Source organism: Erinaceus europaeus, chromosome 10, assembly GCF_950295315.1.
Source record: "Erinaceus europaeus chromosome 10, mEriEur2.1, whole genome shotgun sequence".
NCBI lineage: Eukaryota > Metazoa > Chordata > Mammalia > Eulipotyphla > Erinaceidae > Erinaceus > Erinaceus europaeus.
Window position 1 is genome coordinate 107955233 of NC_080171.1, and position 21429 is coordinate 107976661.

Genomic DNA, 21429 nt, shown 5'->3' on the forward strand with positions numbered 1-21429 from the left:
CCCATCTGTTCAAGGTAGGTAAGTTTTCTGGGTACTTGTAAGCACACAAGGAGTGGGCTTACGTGATAGACCTCATAACTGCCTGGTATCAACTTTTAAGGTATATGCAATTTTTTTTTTTGCCTCCAGGGTTATCACTGGGGCTTGATGTGGGCACTACAAATACACTGCTCCTGGTGGCTTCCCCACCCCAGATTTTTTTTTTTTTGGGGTAGGACAGAGAAAAATTGAGAGGGGAGGGAAGATAGAGAGGACAGAAAGACACCTATAGACCTGCTTCACCGCTTGTGAAGTGACCACCCCGCCACCAGTGGAGAGCTGGGTGCTCAAACCGGAATCCTTGTGCCAATCCTTGCGCTTCATACTGTGTGTGCTTAACCTGGTGCACCACTCAGCCCCTGTGCTACTCTTCACCAGGAGCAGTGGATTCTTAGTGTCAGTACTGAGCCTCAGAGAGACAAAAATGAAAGAGGGGAGATACCACAGCACCACTGTGCCACCTGTGAAGTTGCCTCTCTGCATGGAGTTCCCATATGTCAACTGGGGCTCTAGTCCAGCTTTACAATGTGGCATATCTCCTGGCCCCATATTTATTTAAAAATATTCAGAACTTTTTTTTTTAAGATTTTATTATTTATGATACAGGAGGAGAGAGAAAGAACCAGACATCACTCTGGCACATGTGCTGCTAGGGATCAAACTCGGGACCTCATGCTTGAGAGTAAAGCTTTACCACTGTGTCACCTCCCAGATCACCAGAACTTTGTTTTTAAAAAACCTTTATGAGATCAGGCGGTAGTGCAGCAGGTTAAGCGCACATGGCGTGAAGCACTAGGGGAGTAAGAATCCCAGTTCGAGCCCCAGCTCCCCACCTGCAGGGGAGTCGCTTCACAGGCGGTGAAGCAAGTCTGCAGGGGTCTATCTTTCTCCCTCTCTGTCTTCCCCTCATCTCTCCTTTTCTCTCTGTCCTATCCAACAACAATGACAGCAATGACAGAATAATAACAACAACAATAAACAACTAGGGCAACAAAAGGGAAAAAATAGCCTCCAGGAGCAGTAGATTTGTAGTGCAGGCACCGAGCCCCAGAAAAATCCTGGAGGCAAAAATAAAATAAAATACCTTTATAAGATTTATTTACTAGGAAATGAAAGAGACAAAGAGCAAGCCAGAGACGGCAGTGAGACCAGATTTCTGCTTAACTCTGGCATAAGGTAGTGCTGGGGATTGAACCTGGGACCTCTGGGTCCTCAGGTTGCCTTAACTTTTAAATTTATGTAAGAGAGAGGGAAAGAAAGAACCAGTGCACTCCTCTGATTTGGCATAAGTGGGGCAGAATCAAACTGGAGACTTCACTCATGCAAGGCATGCACTCTGCTCACTGAGCCTACAATGTGCCACTTAATTTTGGTTTGTTTGGAGTGAAGAGCTCAGTGATGATGAGCATCTTGGCATTGTCTCTAGAGTCTGTTAAAACTCAGTGTTGAGCAGAAGAAAGAAGTCCATTTCTAGTCCTGGGGGTAGGGCTTGGGCACGTAGGAACAGCTGGAAAGGGAGGAAAAAGCAGAGAGCTTTGAGTTTGAAATTTACTTCTCTTGGGAACCAGGTGGCAGCACGCCAGGAAGTGCACATAGTGCGAAGCGCAGGGCCGCGCAAGGATTCCAGTTCGAGCCCCCAGCTCCTCACATGTGGGGGGTGGGGTGTCACTTCCCAAGTGGTGAAGCAGGTCTGTAGATGTCTTTTTCTCCCACTCTGTCTTCCCCTCCTCTCTCAACTTCTCTCTGTCCATCCAACAACAACAACAAAAGTGGAAAAAATCGCCACCAGGAGCAGCAGATCCTCAGTGCAGGCTCTGAGCCCCAGCGATAACCCTGAAGGCAAAAAAAAAAAAAAAAGATTTCTTCCTAAGGAAGCAAAATCAGTTGAACTATTTATAACAAGAAACATTCTCTATGTATTTGTTCTCATTGTGCAAACACTGCTGTGTTTTGTTTTCCCCGCTCTGGACAATACAAGACACACTTCTCTTGGGTTTTTCTAGTGGTTTAAAGACTAGCGGACATATTCTCCAGCCTTCTCTTTCAAGTTGCTGTTCTTGGCATCTCCCTTCTCCTGTCCTCTGAACTCTTTTTTTCACCTGCCTCCAGGGTTATCACTGGGGCACTATGAATCCACCACTCCTGGCAGCCATTTTTTTTTTCATTTTACTAAATAGGACAGAGAAAAATTGGGATAGAGAGGGAGAGAGGAAGATAGACACCTGCAGACCTGCTTCACCATCTGTGAAGCGTCTCCCTGCAGGTGGGGAGCCAGAGGGCTCCAACCCAGGTCTTTGGGCCTAGTACTATGTGTACTTAACTTGGTGCACCACCACCTGGCCCCCGTCTTTCTTGATTTGGGCCAGTACCCTGCCCTGATGCTAAGTAGAGAAAGGCAGGTCCTGTGAAGCAGGGGCTTCTGCAGAAACTTGTAGTACTCACTCAGTACCAGCTCTCTCAGGTGACACTGGACACAGGGAGAGGCCTCCAGTGTGTTGTGGCAGGAAGCAGAGTAAAGGTCTAGAAAGTCCTTGTAACATTTCTGTCTGGGGCCCAGGCAGTGGTACACATGGTACCGCATGCAAGGACTCACGCAAGGAACTGGGCTTGAGCCCCTGGCTTCCCTCCTACAGTGGGGACGCTTCACAAGCAGTGAAGCAGGTGTCTCTGTTTCTCTCTCCTGCTCTATCTCCTTCCTTGTCCCCTTCCGATTTTTCTCTGCCCTATCAAATACAATTTTTAAAAAGGGGGGAATGGCCACCAGGAGCAGTGGATTTGTAGTGCCAGCGCTGAGCCCTAGTGACTGGAGGCAAAAAAAGAAAAGAAAAGAAAAGAAAAGAAAAGAAAAGAAAAGAAAAGAAAAGAAAAGAAAAGAGTTCCCATCTGCAGGAAAGCCAGGGTTGGTAGGGGTCGTCTAGGTGGTTGAGCACTGCAGTGCATATTCCTTCTTCCAATGAAGTCCAGGTGACCCAGGGATGACAGTCTTGGGGGAAAGGGCTGTGTGCTGTGCATTGCTAGACAAGTTCTCTTCAGAAATGGAGGGACACCTACAAGAACAGCTTACACTAAGTGACCATGTTTAGACCTGGATCACAGGTTGTGGATGTGTTTGTGTGTGTGTGTTGCATTTCATCAGTTTTTAGCAGTCCCCTTTAACTGTGTCTGCAACCCCCACTTCTTAGCATGCACTCCTTACCAGTAGAACCCCAATTTCAAGGTATCTAGCAGGGAGGTACCCAGGCACAGAGATCTAACTGTGGGTGATATTCTCCAGAGCCAGACCCTTCCAAGTGTTTTTGTTTTTCTGTTTTATTTTTATTATTGATTTAATAATGATTGACAAGACCGTAGGACAAGAGGGGGTACAATTCCCACCACCAGAATTCCATATCCCATCCCCTCCATCGGAAACTTTCCAAGATCCTTCTAGGTTTTATTAGATCTGAAGTTTTCCCCCCTTCCTGGTTATAGCTGGGGTTTGGTGCCTGCACTATGAATCCACTGCTCCTGGCGGCCAATTTTTCCTTTTTTAAATTGTATTTGATAGGATGGAGAGAGATTGAGAGAGGAGGGGCAGATAGAGAGGGAGACACCTGCAGACCTACTTTGTTCGTGAACTGCCTTCCCTGTAGATGGGGAGCAGGGATCAAACACAGATCCTCATGTAGACCCTTGTGTGAGTGCTTGCGTGAATCCTTGAACTTAGTACCATGTGCACTTAACCAGATGCACCACTGCCCGGCCCCTACGTCTAAAGCTTTTCACAACTGAAGAGTGGAGGAAAGCTTTTTCTGAGAAATATTATAGTAGTTAACGAATATAAAATTTGGTACATTATGACTTTTAAAAAATTTATAATTTAACAATACAAAAAAAAATCACAAATTTAATTTGCTTCCCACTGGGGTCATTGCTGGGGCTCTGAGCCTGTTATTTTACTCTGGTCCTCGTGGATTCCTTTTTCACTTTGCTTTGATAGAAAGGGAGAGAGACAAAAAAGACACCACAGCACTACTCTATAAAACTTTACTCCTGGCGGTGCAGGAGTAAAATTAGATGAACTATCATAAATAGATGAACTATCTCCCCCACCATGACAAATCCTAAATGTTAACAGAGTTCACAACTGTCATGAAGTTCTGTTGCACTAAAAGTGGTCAGTAAGGTCTTTCTTCCCTTCAGTTTTGGACTTGGTTCTTTTCTTAGTAAAATGATTTTATTTATTTACTTATTTATTTTTCTAAAAGTTAATACCATCTTTGTTCTAGAATGTTTTATCCAAAACTTTTGTTTTTGGCCTCCAGGGTTATTCCTGGGGCTCAGCGCCTGCTGCTGGAGGCCATTTTTTTCCATTTTTGCTGCCCTTATTGCTACTGTTATTGTGATGGTTGTTATTTCACAGGACAGGGAGAAATCGAGAGAGGAAAGGAAGATAGAGAGGTGGAAAGAAAGATAGACATCTGTAGACCTGCTTCACCACTTGTTAAGAGACTCCCCTGCAGGTGGGGAGCTGGGGGCTTCATCCGGGATTCTGGAGCTGGTCCTTGCACTTTGTGCCACGTGCGCTTAACCTGCTGCGCTACCACACAGACTCCAAAAACTTTTGCTACTTAGGTTATTACTGGAGCTTGGTGCCAGCACTACAACTCCACCACCCCTTGCAGCCTTTCTTTCTTGGTTATTTTCCTTTTTAAAAAAATATTTATTTTCTCTTTTGTTGCCTTTATTATTTTTTATTGTTGTTATTGATGTCGTCATTGTTAGACAGGACAGAGAGAAATGGAGAGAGGAGGGGAAGACAGAGAGGGGGAGAGAGACAGACACCTGCAGACCTGTGAAGTGACTCTCCTGCAGGTGGGGAGCTGGGGGCTTGAACCGGGATCTTTCCGCCGGTCCTTGCGCTTTGTGCCACCTGCGCTTAACCTGCTGTGCTACTGCCCGACTCCTTTTTTTTTTTTTTTTTTTTAACTAGATAGGACTGAGAGAAATTGAGAGAGGAGGACACAGATAGGAAGAGCAAAAGAAAGACACCTGTGGGCAGGGGTAAATAGCATAATGGTTATGCAAAGAGATTCTCATCCCTGAGGCTCTGAAGTCCCAGGTTCAATCCCCTACACCACCAAAAATCTGAGGTGATCAGTGCTCTGGTAAAAGAAGAAGAAAGAGAAAGAGGAGGAGGCGGAGGAGAAGGAGAAGGAAAGGCACCTGCAGACCTTCTTCACCACTTGTAACGCATTCCCGCTGCAGGTGGGGAGCGGGGGCTCTAAGCCTGGTCCCTGCGCTTGGTAACATGTGCACTTAATCGGGGCACCACCACCCAGGCCCCCCTATCAAAAACTTCTTTATTTTATTGAGACTTCGGGAACTATTTATCTCAGTTTCACAGCTTACTTTTGGTATTTTTTTTTAAATTCATTTTGTTTTAATGAGATACAGAGAGAACAACAGAGAAGCACTAGAGCACTGCTCAGCGCTGGCTTGTGATGGTGGTGCTGGGGATTGAACCTGGGAGCTTGGAGCCTCGGGCATGAAAGTCCTTTTGCATAACCATTTTATTACAGTTGTTAGGTTGTGTCAAGAGCATTTCAGACACAAGTTATAATACCTGAAAGAATTCCCTACACTTCCCTCCCATTCGCTCCAAGTACCACAGTGAGCTGACCGTGCTCCTGTCACATCACAGGCTCCTGCACCTGCAGCGCTGTGTGAAGCACAGCTGGACAGGGCAGTGCTAGCATGACCTTGCCCAGGCAGCCTGGTGATTTGCCTCTATTCTAAGTGACAGGGAACCACATGATATCCCACAGATTCAACTTTTTTTTTTCTTGTCTCCAGGGTTATCACTGGGGCTCGGTGCCTGCACTATGAATCCACGGCTCTTAGAGGCCATTTTTCCCATTTTGTTATTTTTTATTGTTGGGGAGGACAGAGAGAAATCAAGAGAAGAGGGGAAAACGGGGGGAGAGAAAGATAGAAACCTGCAGACCTGCCTCACTGCGTGTGAAGTGACCTGTTGTTGTGGCGGTCTGGTGTCGGGCTGCACCGCGGAGAAGAGAGTGGACGTCCAGAGCAAAGGGGTACACAAATCTTTATTATAGGATGGGGGGGGGGGTTTGGTTCAGACCACGTGGGGCCAGCCGGCAATGGCCGACCCCACTACCTGACCACGGGGGGAGAGAAGGGGGCAAGATCTGAGAAAGGGGGAGCTGAGAGCCCAGAGAGAGGGGGGGGTGAGGGGGCTTTTTATTGGGCGACAACCAGGGGTGACGTGTGGGGCCAGGATTGGTTGAAGGGGGCACTGCTAGCATTTCGCGGGGCTAGTAAAACCTGGGGGCGGAGACTGCATCAGAATAACTCCTCAGCAACAGTGACCCCCCCCCCCCCCTGCAGGTGGGGAACCAGGGGCTCGAACCTGGATCCTTACGCCGGTGCTTGCGCTTCGCGCCACGTGTGCTTAAACTGCTGCGCTACCACCCGGTCCCCTCAACCGCATTTTTATCAGGCCCCGTTTTCCAGTTGAAATCTTAATTCTTTGTACGTCTAGAAAAAAAAGGGGGGGGAGTTGGGCAATACCGCAGTGGGTTAAGTCGCAAGGACCGGCATAAAGATCCCGGTTCGAGCCCCCGGCTCCCCACCTGCAGGGGAGTCGCTTCACAGGCAGTGAAGCAGGTCTGCAGGTGTCTATCCTTCTCTCCCCTTCTCTGTCTTCCCCTCCTCTCTCCATTTCTCTGTCCTACCCAACAACATCAATAACTACAACAACAAAACAAGGGCAACAAAAGGAAATAAAGAAAGAAAGAAAAGACACTCCGTGTGTCCTAGGGAGAGAAGTAGTTTACTGAATACTTTTCTTTGCTCCAATTGCATTTCTCTCCCCCCACCTTTTGCCACCAGGGTTATCGCCGGGTCTAGGTACCTGCACTATGAAGCCCCTGCTCCTGGTGACCTATTCCCCCCCCCCCCATTTTCCTTTCTATTTTTATTTGACAGGACAGAGAGAAATTGAGAGGGCTGGGGAGATAAAGAAAGGGAGAGAAAGAGAGACACTGGCAGCAACTGCTTCCCTGCTCATGAAGCGTTCCCCTGCAGGTGGGAAGTGGGAGACTCGATCTCAAGTCCTTGTGCATGGTGCTATGTGCACTTAGCAGGCTGCACCACCACCCATCTCCCCCGACCCCTGCGCTACAGCTGCCTTTCTCTATGGTGGCTGGTGTGGGCTTGATCTGGAGACAGTAAAACACTGGTATTGCCTATTGCCTTTTCTTTTTTTTTTTTGAGGGGCTAGGGCTTTGCACATGGGTGATTGCATTACCCTTGCCTTTTTCATTTAGCTAGAGGTACATGGAGAGGGGGAGCTGGGCAGTGACACATCTAGTTAAGCATATGATACCATGTGCAAGGACCTGGGTTCAAGCCCCCTACTCCCCACTTGCAGTGGGGGAAGCTTTGTGAGTGGTGAATTTTTCTCAATTTTTCTGCCCTTTTAAATAAAATAATATTTTTAAAGAGGGAGACACCGCAGTACTGGGGCTTTCCGCAGGGCTGCAGCATTTACCATGTGTTTCCTGGGTTCCAACGAGAGTCAGGTACACGGCAAGGTAGGTGTCCCTCCAAATGAGTTAGGTCTCTCCTTTGGTTTGTTTGTTTGTTTTTGGCTCCAGGATTATCGCTGGGGCTTGGCGCCGGCACTATGAATCCACTGCTCCTGGCAACCATCCCCCCCCCCCATTTTATTGGATAGGACAGAGAAACTGAAGAGGCGGGAGACAGAGAGAAGGATAGACCCCTGCAGACCTGCTTTGCATCCCCCCTGTAGGTAGGAAGCAAGGGCTCAAACCCAGATCGTATGCAGGACCTTGTGCTCTGTAGTATGTGCACTAAACCAGGTGCACCTCTGCCCAGGCTCCTCAGTATTTCTTTTGTTTTACAGAAATTCCATTGCTCCTAGTGGGCTCCCATTATTCTTGTTGATTATTATTTTAATTTCAGGAAAGAGGGGCCAGGCAGTGGCGCATCTGGTTAAGCACACACATTACAGTAGGCAAGGACCTGGGTTCAAGCGCCTGGCCCCCACTTACAGGGGAGGGGGGAAGCTTACTGTGTGGTGATGTAGGTCTACAGGTGTTTCTCTTTCCCTCTATCTCCCCCACCCCCTCTCAGTTTCTGTCACTAGCCCATAATAAATTAAACATTAAAAAAAAAAGAGGGAAAAAAAGGAAGGAAGGAGAGAGGAAGAAAAAAAGAGGAGACACCATATACCACTGCTCCACAGTTCATGAAGCACGCCTCAGAGTCCTGCAGGTTGACCCTCTGAAGTGGTGCTGCTTAGGCTTGAAACTATCTCCCAGCCTTCCACTGGCTTTGTAATTTATTTAAATTGTTTATTGCCATTAGCATTATTCTTGGTGTTTGCATGAAAAACCCACTGGCCCCGGTGGCCATTTTTTAAAATTCTTTTTGATAGAGACAGAGAGAAACAGAGACAAAGGGGGATAGAAGGGGAGAGAGAGGGAGTCAGTCGGTAGCTTAGTGGGTTAAGCACACGTGCTGAAAAGGATCTCGGTTCAAGCCCCCGGCTCCCCACCTGCAGGGGAGTCGCTCCACAGGCGGTGAAGCAGGTCTGCAGGTGTCTCTCTCTCTCCCTGTTTTCCTCGCCTCTCTCCATTTCTTGCTGTTCTTTCCAGCAACAACAACATCAACAACAATAACTACAACAATAAAACAAGGGCAACAAAAAGGGAATATTAAAAAAAAAAAAGGGAGAGCGACTCCTGTAACTCTGCTTCTCTATTTATGAAGCCCCCAGGTCTTTATGCATAGTGACACGTGTGCTCCACCGGGTGTGCCCCCACCTGCCCTCCCCACACCTTTGGTTTTTTATTTTTTAATATTTATTTTCCCTTTTGTTGCCCTTATTTTTTTATTGTTGTAGTTATTATAGTTGTTATTGATTTCGTCGTTGTTGGATAGGACAGAGAGAAATGGAGAGAGGAGGGGAAGACAGAGAGGGGGAGAGAAAGACAGACACCTGCAGACCTGCTTCACCGCCTGTGAAACGACTCCCCTGCAGGTGGGGAGCTGGAGGCTCGAACTGGGATCCTTACGCGGTCCTTACGCTTTGCGCCAAGTGCAGCAGGTTAAGCGCTTAACCCACTGCACTACCACCTGACTCCCACACCCTTAAATTTTAAAGGGAGCATGTCACTTCCCTCTCTTCCGCAGTGGATCCCTCTCCATCTGAGCACTGAGTTTTACCAAGTGAGCTATTTCTCTGGCCCCCAAACGTTTCCTCCCATTCTCCTTTCCTTTGCTACCAGAGTTATCGAAGGGGCTTGGTGTCTGTGCAGGGCATCCCTCCCCCCTTTTTTTTTGTTTTACTTTTTCATTTTAATTGATAGGATAGAGAGAAACTGAGAGGTGTGGGGGAGATAGAGAGGGGAGGAAGGAGAGAGAGAAACACACACCTGCAGCACTGTTTACTGCTCGTGAAGTCTCCCTCCTGCAGGTGGGGACCAGGGGCTTGAACCTGGGTTCTTGTGCAGGGCAATGTGTGGCTCAACCGGGTGTGCCACTGTCCCCTAAAATGTTTCTTTTATCTTCTTTTTCAAATTTTGTTATCCTTATTTATTTATTGGATAAAGACAGCCAGAAATTGAGAGGAGAGGGGTGACAGAGAGAGAGCGAGAGAGAGAGAGAGAGAGAGAGAGAGAGAGAGTCAGAGAGATGCCTGCAACACTGCTTCACCATTCACAGAGCTTTCCCCCAGCAGGTGGGAGCCAGGGGCTCCATACTGGGTCCTTTCACATTGAGTGTGCGCTCAACCAAGTGCACCACCACCTTCCTCCCCCGCAAAAATTATTTCTTAAAGCAAGACACAGGTGAAAAGTTCTTGGAATTTTCCAGGTGTTAAGGTGGATTCATTAGTGCAGCTATACACAAAAACAAGTAAATCCCTTAAAAGTTCAACCTCTAATCCAACAAAGCTTTACTCATACCTCCAACAGGAACCAAGGCTGATGAGATTCAGAGATGACTAATACAGAAACCAACGTGGATATAAAAGCAAGCTGTGACTCACTCAACAAACAAGACACACACAAAAGAGCGTACAATCAGTACAAGTTAAGAATACACCTGAAAAAAGAGGGAAAAACTTCAAGCCCTGTGAAATGCATATTAATCTTGGAAGTACTAAGCATCTATTACCAATTTCCAAATCCCCTTTCAGTTAACAAGACAACTGAGGTTACTGGCTTTTCAAAGGTTTCCAGAGCTTGTCCCATATGCATGCCGTCCACAGTCTTTGAGCAAAAGTCAGCCTTAGAGATAAAGGTGAAATCAGCCCCGGGATCAGTTTTATTTCATGGCTGATCACTGCTGCTCCGCACAGCAGGCCTAGTGCATGTGCCTGCTGTGGCCCTTACCTCCTGTCACCACCACAGGACTCCTTCCCTTTGGCCTGCTCAGAGGGTACCAAGGGAAACCTGATGGATATTGACTGTCCTGGATAAATATATGTATTGCCACCAGGGTTATCACTGTGCCATGGCATGCCTGCACAATTCCGGTACCTTTCCCAGTAACCACTTTTCACCCAGCCTTCCTACCTCCCTTCTTCCATCCCTTCCCTCCTTCCTTCCTCTTTCTTGCTTCTTCTTTCCTTTATCCCCCCTTTTTTTTGATAGAGGGAGACAGAAATAGAGGAAGAGAGGGGGCTATGGACTGACCTGCCAATGCCCATGTCCAGCAGAGAAGCAATTACAGAAGCTGTAACTTCCACCTTCTGCACCCCATAAAGAATTTTGGCCCATACTCTTAGTGGGGGAGAAATGTTAGGGGAAGATGCGCACGGGGCTCCGAGCTCCAATTCCATCAAGACCCAGAGAGAGAAGAGGCAAAAAGGAAGGACACTAGGAAGCAGTAATAGGTGTTGGTATGACTTAGAAAGGAAGAGAAGATAGGATCATAGAAAAAAAAAATGGAGAGGGCCAGGTAGTGGTGCACCTGGTTAAGTGTACTTAGTACTGGTCACAAGGACCCTGAGCAAGTTTAGCCTTGTTTAAGCTCCCCAGCTGCAGCAGAGACACTTTACAAGCGGCGAAGCAGGTCTGCAGCTGTCTCTTGTTCTCTCTCCCTCTTTACCTCCCCTTCCCTCTCAGTTCTTCCCTGTCCTAGCAAATAAAACGATGGGGAAAAAGAAAAGAAAGGTGGCCATGGATTCACAGTGCCCCAGTGACTGGAGGGAAAAAAAAAGACAAATAATAAAAATTTAGAAATAATAGTCAATTCATATCTAGGACCCTGAGAGAACTACTGCAGTTTCTAATGGAGGGAGTGGGGACAGAGAGCTCTGGTGGTATGAACAGTGTGGGATTATATCCCTGTTGTCTCATAATTTTGTAAATCAACATTAAATCATTAAGAAGTAGAGGAAGAGAGGCAGAGAGAAGTAGATATCTGCAGCAAAGCTCCATTGCTTGAAGGTCCCAGGTTCAGTCCCCAGCACCACCATAAGCCAGAGCTGAGCAGTGCTCTGGTTAAACAAAAAACAAAACAAAAAAAGTAGAAAAAGAAAATTCTCCCCTTCAGGTGAGGACCTGGGGTTAAACCCAGATTCTCAGGCATGGCAACGTGTGTCACAACCCAACCCGGAGAATTTTTTTTTTTTTAAAGAAGATACATACTTTATTATTATTACCTTTATTTATTTCATTGGCACAGTGAAAAATCGAGAGGAATGGGAAGATAGGGAAGGAGGGAGACAGAGACACCTGCAGCACTGCTTCACCACTCTCAAAGCTTTCTTCATGGGGGTTCAAACCCGGGTAATGTAATGTACATAGCATTGTGATGTGTGCCTAACCAGGGGTGCCAACATCTGACTCCCCCTGAGAAAATTTTTAAGGAAGCAAGAGAGTTTAGATTTACCTTAAGTCCACATGGATTAAATGAAATACCAATAATGATTATCTGCTTTCTAAGAGGAGAGATTTGTGGGGAAAGGCCATTATTAAATTGCTCACTTTATAAGTGTCTAGCTTGGTTCTAGAATGTGAAACAAATAATAATTGACTTGATATGGGTGAAACGTAAATAGAAATGTACTCTCTTGACTAAGTTGTTTCTCTGATCAAGTCTTGTGGGCTTGAGTAGGTGTAAAAGGTGCTGAAGGCATAATCCTATCACTCATGAGCGTATCTGAGCGTCAGCTCAGGCACTGATCTTCTCTCACTTTGCAAAATGCACCCCTCACAGGATGTCTGTAGCTCATTTGCACAGTTCAGAGAGGGTCTCATTCCACTGACTTGTGGCTACACATTTTGACATGTGGCTTCAAGGGAGCATGGCCCTTGCATGGCAGCTCCACCTTCACAGGCTAGGCTTGTCCACATAACTCTGCCAGGAGCTCTCTCACCAGTGCTCTTGACTCAGGGGCTTCCACGCAAAGTTGATCCCACCTATAGATGGTTTGCTCAAGAAGGCCAATAATTTCCTGGGTTATCTCATCAGTTTGGGCCATCTGTAATGTGGACAGAAGAGAAACGAAATTAAAACACTTTCTAGTGGGAACCAACTATAAATATCTAGTCCCTGAAAAGCAGTCAAGTTCTTAATAGCTCCAGAGGCCTCCTGTTTTATTTATTTTGATTAGAGAAAGAGACAGAGACTGGAGCATGGCTCAGTTCTGTAGCACTGAGCTATCTCTCCCCAACCCCTTTGTTTTGTTTTAAAGGTGATTAGCGAAGCATGTCCATCCTCAGGCTGACCTTCCAGTAAGCAGTAATTTCCGGATACCACCCTCTCCTTACAAAGGGCCTGAGACTCAGACTACCAGCGCAAACTGCATTTCCTGGAAGGCTGCCACACTCTTTGGAATTCCTTACTGTGGGGAGCAAAGGAGAAAAACAACACATAGTGGCTTGACTTTCTGCAGAATGCTTGTACTGATAGGAGAACTGGAAACGCTGAAGAGAAAATGACACCTGTTTTCATACAAACAGTTTCATAAATGGCAATTTAGGGTTAGCAACCTGGGCCACTCATTTTTTAATAGGCACTTAATGGTTAACACCTGATTTTCACAAGGAAGAAGGAGAAACAGGAGTTTGCAGTTTTGCTAAATATAGCGTCAAGGCATACTTAGTTGTTGGGGTGTATAAGTTTCTTTTTTTTTTTCTCTAAGAATTTCATTTGAGTAAACAGGGTGAGAACCTCACAATTTAGCTGTGTGAGTGCCGGGCTAGCTTCACTGGAGAGAAAGACGAACTCGTGGCGGCATGGTAATACAATTATTTATTGATGCAGATGCCCCAAGTCGGGTGTGAACATAGCCCGGTTAGGTCACGTGGAGCTAGCAAAATGGCCGCCGCTATGCACGCCAGCCCTTCTCCAGGTCGGAGAAAACAAAAGAGCAAAACCAGGAACAGCAGTGGGCTTTATAGGGTAAAACGGAAGTGGCAAGTCAGGAACGGGATTGGCTAGGAAAGGGGGTGGAGAAAACAAGGCACTCTGGGAAGGTAGCAGGCTGGCGGGATTAATGTACCTTGTAGGCATGGGTGGGGATCTTTCAGGCAAAACAATGATTCTGTAAATAGGCCATTGTATCAAGCAATGCAGGGGAGCTGGCCTAATGTCCAACAGGGGGTGAAAGGTCTCCTGGGTAAAATCTGCGTAGCTACCGTGCTTAATCACTCTACCAGAAGGCCCCAGGGTGAATAGGGAAAAGCAGACGGCCTTGGGCTACTATGGCTAAACATCTGAAGGCTATCTCTGTAACAGATACCAAAAAATGAGTATAGTTTACTTTTTTGTTGTTTATTTATTTATTTAATTTATTTATTCCCTTTTGTTGCCCTTGTTTTATTGTTGTAGTTATTATTGTTGTTGTCGTTGTTGGATAGGACAGAGAGAAATGGAGATAGGAGGGGAAGACAGAGAGGAGGAGAGAAAGATAGACACCTGCAGACCTGCTTCACCGCCCGTGAAGCGACTCCCCTGCAGGTGGGGAGCCAGGGTTCGAACCGGGATCCTTATGCCGGTCCTTGTGCTTTGCGCCACTTGCGCTTAACCCGCTGCGCTACAGCCGGACTCCCTCCCTGTAGTTTACTTAAAAAAAAAAACTTTTTAATCTTCATTTATTTGATAGACAGCGAGAAGTTGAGAGGAGTGGGGAGATAGAGAGGTGGAGAGACAGAGAGGCACCCGCAGCCCTGCTTCACCACTCATGAAGCTTTCCTTCTGCAAGTGGGGACCCGGGGCTTGAACCTGGGTTCTTGCACATTGTATTATGTGTGCTCAACCAGGTGCGTCACCACCCGGCTCCATAAGAAAAAAAAAGTACTGGGCTTCCACATGGATGGGGAGGTGACTCAGTAGCAGGAATACAAGGTTTGCAAGCATGAGACCCTGGGTTTGATCCCTGGCACTCCATATGCCACAACAGTGTTCTGGTCTCGGTCTGTCTCTCTCTCTCTCTCTCTCTCTCTCTCTCTCTCCCTCTCACTCAGTCTTAAAACAGTCCCACCATAGTCCCACCACTTGCCACTTCCGGTTAAAGAGATATATAAAAAGTGTTGTCTCTGATCAATAAAGGCATTGCATTGCATTCCCGCCCAGCCACGAGTTCCTGGTTCCTCTCCCGCGACGCTGAGTAAGCAGCAGCCCAGGTTAGCTCCAGATGAATTCTCTCCAACCCAGAGAGCACGTGCCCGGGAAGAAACACCCCCACGCTAGCCTGGCAGAAAGCAAAGCCTGCCCCGATCCTGACCCACCCTAAGCCCTCTGCAACCCCCCAGCCACTACCTTCAAACCACCAGTTAAGACAATATTCAGGAAGTCAGTCGGGCAGTAGCGCAGCGGGTTAAGCACAGGTGGCACAAAGCACAAGGACTGGCGGAAGGATCCCGTTTTGCAGGGGAGTCTATTCACAAGCTTGTGAAGCAGGTCTGCAGGTGTCTATCTTTCTCTCCCCCTCCTCTCTATTCTCTGTCCTATCTAACAATGATGTCATCATTAACAACAACAATAACTACAACAACAATTAAAAAAACAAGGGTAACAAAAGGGAAAATAAATAAATATTAAAAAAAAAAGTTCTCTACCTCTGTCTTCCCCTCCTCTCTCCATTTCTCTCTGTCCTACCCAACAATAAAACAAGAAGGGCAACAAAAGGGAATAATAAGAAAAAAGACAATATTCAGCGGCATGTTTGCTATGCAAGGCTATGGGCCACAGCTGAACAACACCAACTCTCTTCAGCCATCTCCCGGTGGCCAGCCAAGCTGAGAAGGGTTCTACGCATGAACTGGGCTGCCAACCAGCAGCTTCTTGATGTCCGTATCACTGTCACTTCATTTTTTTATACAGACAAGCTCCCCCTGCCTTCCCCCCACCACCTCTCTCTCTGTCCTCTTTCCCCAGAGTCCTTTGCTTTGGGGGCAATACACTAATCAAGATATTCTCATCACAGGAAGACTAGACATCATTCTGATCTCCCTAATTTTTCTTCTTTTTTTTTGCCTCTAGGGTTATTGCTGGGTTTCAGTGCACTACGAATCCACTGCTCCTAGAGGCCATTTTTTCCATTTTTTATTGGACAGTACAGAAAGAAAATGAGAGGGGAGGGGAGATAGGGAGAAAGAAAGACAGACACCTGCAGACCTGCTTCACACTTGTGAAGCAAGCCCCCTGCAGGTGGGGAACCAGGGGCTCAAACCAGGATCCTTGTGTGAGTCCTTATGCTTGCCTATGGACTCCTATGGTGTCCTATGCATGCCTAAACCGGTGGTGTGCCACCGCCCACACCCCAACCCCCCAATTTTTCTTTGATGTCCTTTTTGTACTCCAGGTTCTGTCTGAGTTACGACATTATGTATAATTATTTCCTTCAGTGATTCTTGACTGTGACAACTTCTTGGACTGCTCTCATTTTTGATGGTCTTGATAGTGTTAAGGAATACTGACTAGGTATTTTTGTTGAAGGTCCCTTATATGTGGTTTTACAAGTGTTTTGCTCATATTTGGTCTTAGATTATGTGTTCTGGGTAGAAAGATCACAGAGGTGAAGGGTCATGTACACTACACACACACTAGCCCTACTGAGATTAACCTTGATCACCAGGAGAGTGGCTATTATAACTTATACCTGCGTAGAAGGAAAGCCGGTTATACCGATGTCTCTATGTGGAGGTGTTTTGTTTCTGAGTTCTTGCCCAAGCAGTTCTCTTAGACTAAGCATGCAGCAGTGAGCACTCTGTGCATTTTGTAACATGCACAAAGGATCATTGTATTCAGGTAGGTCCTTGAGGAGAGGACACCAACACACAACATCTGAATCCTTTTTTTTTGCTTTTGCTATATCTATGTTCTATAAAGAACAGAAGTGAGAATGGCAGGCTGGCTATTCTATGAGGACTGAAAAGAGCCTTCTGGGTGTTTATTCTGAGGTTCTTGGCCCAATCTCCCAATATGAGGTCACCGGGACTGTCCACACAGAGCAGCCCTATAGGAACAGGAGGGGTATCTGGGGCTGGGCATATGCCTTTTTATTCTGGTTATTGATGGCATGGGTGTTTGCTGTGTGTGAAATTCATCAAGCTGTATGTAATAGTATATAGTATTTCCTCAGTATCTATATTTTCTTTAAAAAATTTTATTCTGGGGAGTTGGGTGGTAGCACAGCGGGTTAAGCACATATGGTGCGAAGCGCAAGGACCGCCTCATAAAGACCCCAGTTTGAGAGTCCCCAGCTCCTCACCTGCAGGGGAGTCGCTTCACAAGCGGTGAAGCAGGTCTGCAGGTGTCTTTCTCTCCCCCTCTCTGTCTTCCCCTCCTCTCTCCATTTCTCTCTGTCCTATCCAACAATAGCAGCATCAATAACAACAACAATAAAAAACAAGAGCAACAAAAGGGTAAAATAAATACAAAAATTTTTATTCTGTATGTGTATTTTCAGTATATACATTATGTCAATAAAAGAATTTAAAAATTATAGTGAAATAATGCATAATGAAACTTGCTCTCACTAATGCCCCCAACCCCAGGCTTATCTCTGGGGCTTGGTGCCTGCAGGATGAAACCACCTCTCCCAATGGTCATTTTTTCCTTTCCTTTCCTTTCCTTTCCTTTCCTTTCCTTTCCTTTCCTTTCCTTTCCTTTCCTTTCCTTTCCTCTTCTTTTCTTTCTTCTCTTTTGTAAATTTGATACAATAGGAAGAAGTGTGTGTGGTGGGGGGTGGAGATAGAGGAGGAGAGAGGAAGAGAGACTCCTGTACTGTTTCACATCTTGTGAAGCTACCAATTGCAGGTAGGAACCACAGACTTGATATCTATTTTTATAATTAAAACATACTATTCTTTGGCACGAGATGAACTCACAATGATATACTTAATGATTACTACTATCAGTGTTCAGAACTTTGACATCATACCAAACAGAAAATCTGTACCCATTAAGCACTATGCCCCCCCATGTCACCCTTACTAGTTTCTGCTCTAGGAAGTTGACTATTCTAGGTCCCTCATATAAATAGTCCTATACAATATTTGTCTTTTATATCTGGCTTATGTCACTTAGCACAACCATACTAAGGTTCATCCATATAGAAGTGTGTGTATGTGTGTGTGTGTATGTGTCAAAATTTCCTTCTTTTTAAAGACAGAATAATATTCCAGTGTATGTAAATACCTCATTTTGCTTATTCATTCATCTGTTGGTGGGCATTTGGGTTGTTTTCTATCTCTTGGCAATTGTGAACACTGTTGTTAGGAATATGGGTGTAGAAATATCTGTTCGGGTCACTGCTTTCAATCCATTTGGGCACACAAACAGATACAGAGTTGCTGGGTCAGACTCGGTTGTAGGATAAGTTACGACATTTTTTTCTATGCAAAAACATGTCATGGCTTTTGCAACAACCCACTACATTAAATCTCTTGTATAACTTTTTGATCGACTTCCAAACTCTTCTTCACAGTAGCTGTACCATTTTAACATTCCCAACTAGAAATGTATAGCATTATACTCTCTCCACATCCTCATCAACACCTGCTGGTTTCCATGTTGCTGTTTTGTTTATAATAGCCATCTAAGAGGGTAAGGACTGGTGCCTGATTGGGGCCTTAATTTACATTTACATAAGGACTAATAGGGTTGAGCATTTTCATGTGCTTACTGACTATTTGTTTGCATTCTTTGTAGAAATGTCTATTTAAATTTGCTGTTGCCCATTTTGACTTTTTGTTGTTGCTGAGAGGATTTCCTATCTATTCTGGGTACTAACCCCTTTCCAGGTACATGATTTTTAAAGTATTTCCTCCCATCCTCTGAGTTTTATTTTTTACTTCTGAAAGTATCTTTTGATGCACAAATTTTTCAAGTTCAATGAAATCTAATTTATCTTTTTTTATTGCATATGCCTTTTTAAATATGCTTTAGTTAGGACAGAGACAGAGGGAAACTCAGAGTGAAGGGGGTGAGGGGAGGAAGAGACACCTGCAGCACTGCTTCACCACTCACAAAGCTTCCCCCCTGCAGGTGGGGGCTGAAAGTTTGAACTTGGGTCCTTGTGCATTGCAACATGTGCACTCCACCAAGTATGCCAGTGTCCAGCCCCTAGCCTACACCTTGGATGACACACAAGGATATGACTAACTCTCTTGAGACTTGGACCATTCATTAATGCTCCTGTTAGCTAGGTTTTAGGGAGGAGTTCTTTGTAATTGGAAAACACTTTTTTAGAGAATTTTTTAACTAAATTTGATAGAACAGAGAGAAACTGAGGGTGGGGAGAGAGACAGAAAGACACCTCTAGCACAGTACTGCTTCACCACTTGTGAAGCTTTCCCCCGGCAGGTGGGGCCTAGAGGCTTGAACCTGGGTCCTTTTCATGGTAACATATGCGCTTAACCAGGTACACCACCACCCAGCCCCCTGGCAAACATTTTTTAAAATGAAGAAACAAAAGTCTTTGCACCATGGCAATGAGCACATTCTCACTAAAGTTTCATGTCCTGAGGAGGAAGATGGTTGTGCATATAACTGAAAGAATGGTGTTGAGTGTACAGGAAGCCTAGCGTTTACTACAGTCCTGACAGAAGCCATGACCTAAGAGAAGGCATCTCTTCTCTGTAAGCTTCCACTTTCTCTTTGGTAACATAAAAGCTCTGAGGTACCGTCCAGCTGTCAGCCTGTCTGTCCTTTCATGTTTCAGCACACATTTGCCACAGGCCATACCTTGTTTTGGTGGGAAGTCTCCTTTTATATCTGGACAGTGAGTGAGAACTAGGAAGCTAGAGAACGGGAAGACTTACAAGGGTGATGACTTCCCGGGCAATCCTGTGGCCTCCAGGAGCCCAGAGCAAGAAGTTCAGGAGGAGACAGTGGGCCAGCTGTTGGCAGGGCTTGCCCTCTCGGTTCTCTTCATCTGCTGGTCTGGGGTCTCCATCTCGACACTCTCGAGCTGCTGCCAGCACCTCACTGGCCAAGAGAGAGGAACTTCTGAGCAGCTTCCTGAGGCAGCCAAGCAATGCCCTTACCTCTACCTGGGAAATGTAATGATAACAGTGAGAGATTAGAGGAGAGTTGACACACAAGGGCTCTGGGATTTATTCAGCACTTTGAAACGAGCCCAGAAAAAAAGAAGACTGGCGCCCGAGGTGGGCAGACAGAGGCGGCCTGTGTCTGGGTTTACACACGGCTCCACACAAACCCAAATGGGCGTAATGGAAATTTCTTGACTTTCTTTCGTCTTCCTCACTAAGCAGCCAGGGCACCATGCCAGAAATTGACTTCTTTTTTTTTTTTCTTGTATGAAAGGATATGGAGAAAAGTCCTCAGCAGAATGTAGTCAGATTTTTATATTGTGGGGGGGGGGGGGGGGGAAGAACAAAAAGCTCCTTGAAGACTCACTCACTATCACGGCCACAAATCAATTAAAGCCCCATGCAATCGGACCTCCGCTGAGCCAATGTTCTGATAAGAATGAGGTTTTCCTTTTGCCTTCTGCTGTCTTGGGGTGGGGGTGGGAGTGGGGTGAAGCGCACACACACACACACACACACACACACACCACATTTGTTTTGTTTTAGACATTGAAACAGTCTGTTCATACATGTTTAAAGCTCAAGCCGAGGAGGTCATAAGTCTCTGGAATCCACAGAATAATGGTCATTGTTACAGATCTCTGAGTTGCTTTTGCATAAAAAACATTTATTCTCACGCTGAGACCTCTGCTTGCTTGAAGAAATAGTACACCAAGTTGCGACTCAGAAGACAAAAGCAAAAACTGAAAGCCATAGGTCCCAAATGCCAGATGGAACTCATGAACAGCGATGTTCCATCATTTCTGAAAGAATACTTAGGGCTTTTCTAAGAATTCCCATGACCAATTTTATGAATTTTGTGTGTGTCCTTTATTTTTTTTTTTTCCCCCTGGAAGTTGAGGCCTTGTTCAGTGGAGACTGTCATAAACTCCAGTACCCTAGGAGTGCTGTGTGAACTATTCTGGCCACAGTGCAAGACCGTGAGAAACTGCAGCACATCCTCTTCCACGGGGATGGCACAGTGCTCCAACCAGCGCTCCCTCTCCACCTGGCTCGTCTCTCTTGGGCTTGGCCTGCCCTGGTCTGAGCTACAGGAGCCTAACAGTGTCTTGTTATCCACGTGGATCTGCCAATGTGTCAGGGTAAAGAAAGTGATGCCTGCATACCCATTTTCTTTTTGAGTGGTATTTGATTTTCTCCTTTGTCCAGTTTTCCCTAAGGACTTTCTATTTCATCCCAAACTGTCCTTCCCTTCAAATGCTTTGTAAATTTGGACCTGACAGGCCAAGAAGTCCAAGTGTTTTCTACTTATTTGGAGGAACAGGCTTTATTTTCTAGGCTTCACTTGAAAAAATTGTTTTGGGGGCAACAAGATAGCTCACGTGGTTTTCCATGTGGACAAGCAGGTTTGAGCACTATCCCCACTGCACTTGAAGAAGCTTTGGTTCCCCCCGCCCCTTCTTTTTCTACCATAAACAGCCTAGAGTGTTAAAGCCCTAGTGATGACTACGTACACATATATTTATGTGTGTATGTGTATATTTTTTTATTAGAGGACACACACACACACACACACACACACACACACACACACACCCCATATCCCTCTACTCTGGCATGTGCAGTAGTAGGGACTAAAAATAAGGACATAAGTTTGCAAATCTTGCATTCTATGCTGAGAAGATACTCAGCTGCCTTGGTATTCTAAGTATTACTTTTTGTCCTGCATTATGAAAACGTATATATGCCCATTATGGAACATCTGAAAATGAAAATCATTTTAAATGACCTATAATACTTACCACCCAAAATTCATTGTTAAATGTTAAAGTTGCACCAATTTGTCCTT

At 45.7% G+C, this 21429-nt stretch overlaps 1 protein-coding gene across 2 annotated transcripts in view; it reads right to left on the reverse strand.

Annotated features, from left to right (window-relative positions):
• Positions 1–11724: 11724 nt before the first annotated feature.
• The window catches only part of FANCC (FA complementation group C), a 192669-nt gene continuing 182964 nt past the window's right edge, over positions 11725–21429 (reverse strand). For both annotated transcript variants that reach the window (XM_007539871.3, XM_060200477.1), the window contains exons 14-15: positions 19350–19580; positions 11725–12559 (exon numbers count right to left, since the gene is read on the reverse strand). In XM_007539871.3, coding sequence (XP_007539933.1) covers positions 12416–12559; positions 19350–19580 — 375 coding nt within the window. In that variant the 3' untranslated portion in view covers positions 11725–12415. The remainder of the gene's footprint in view (positions 12560–19349; positions 19581–21429) is intronic.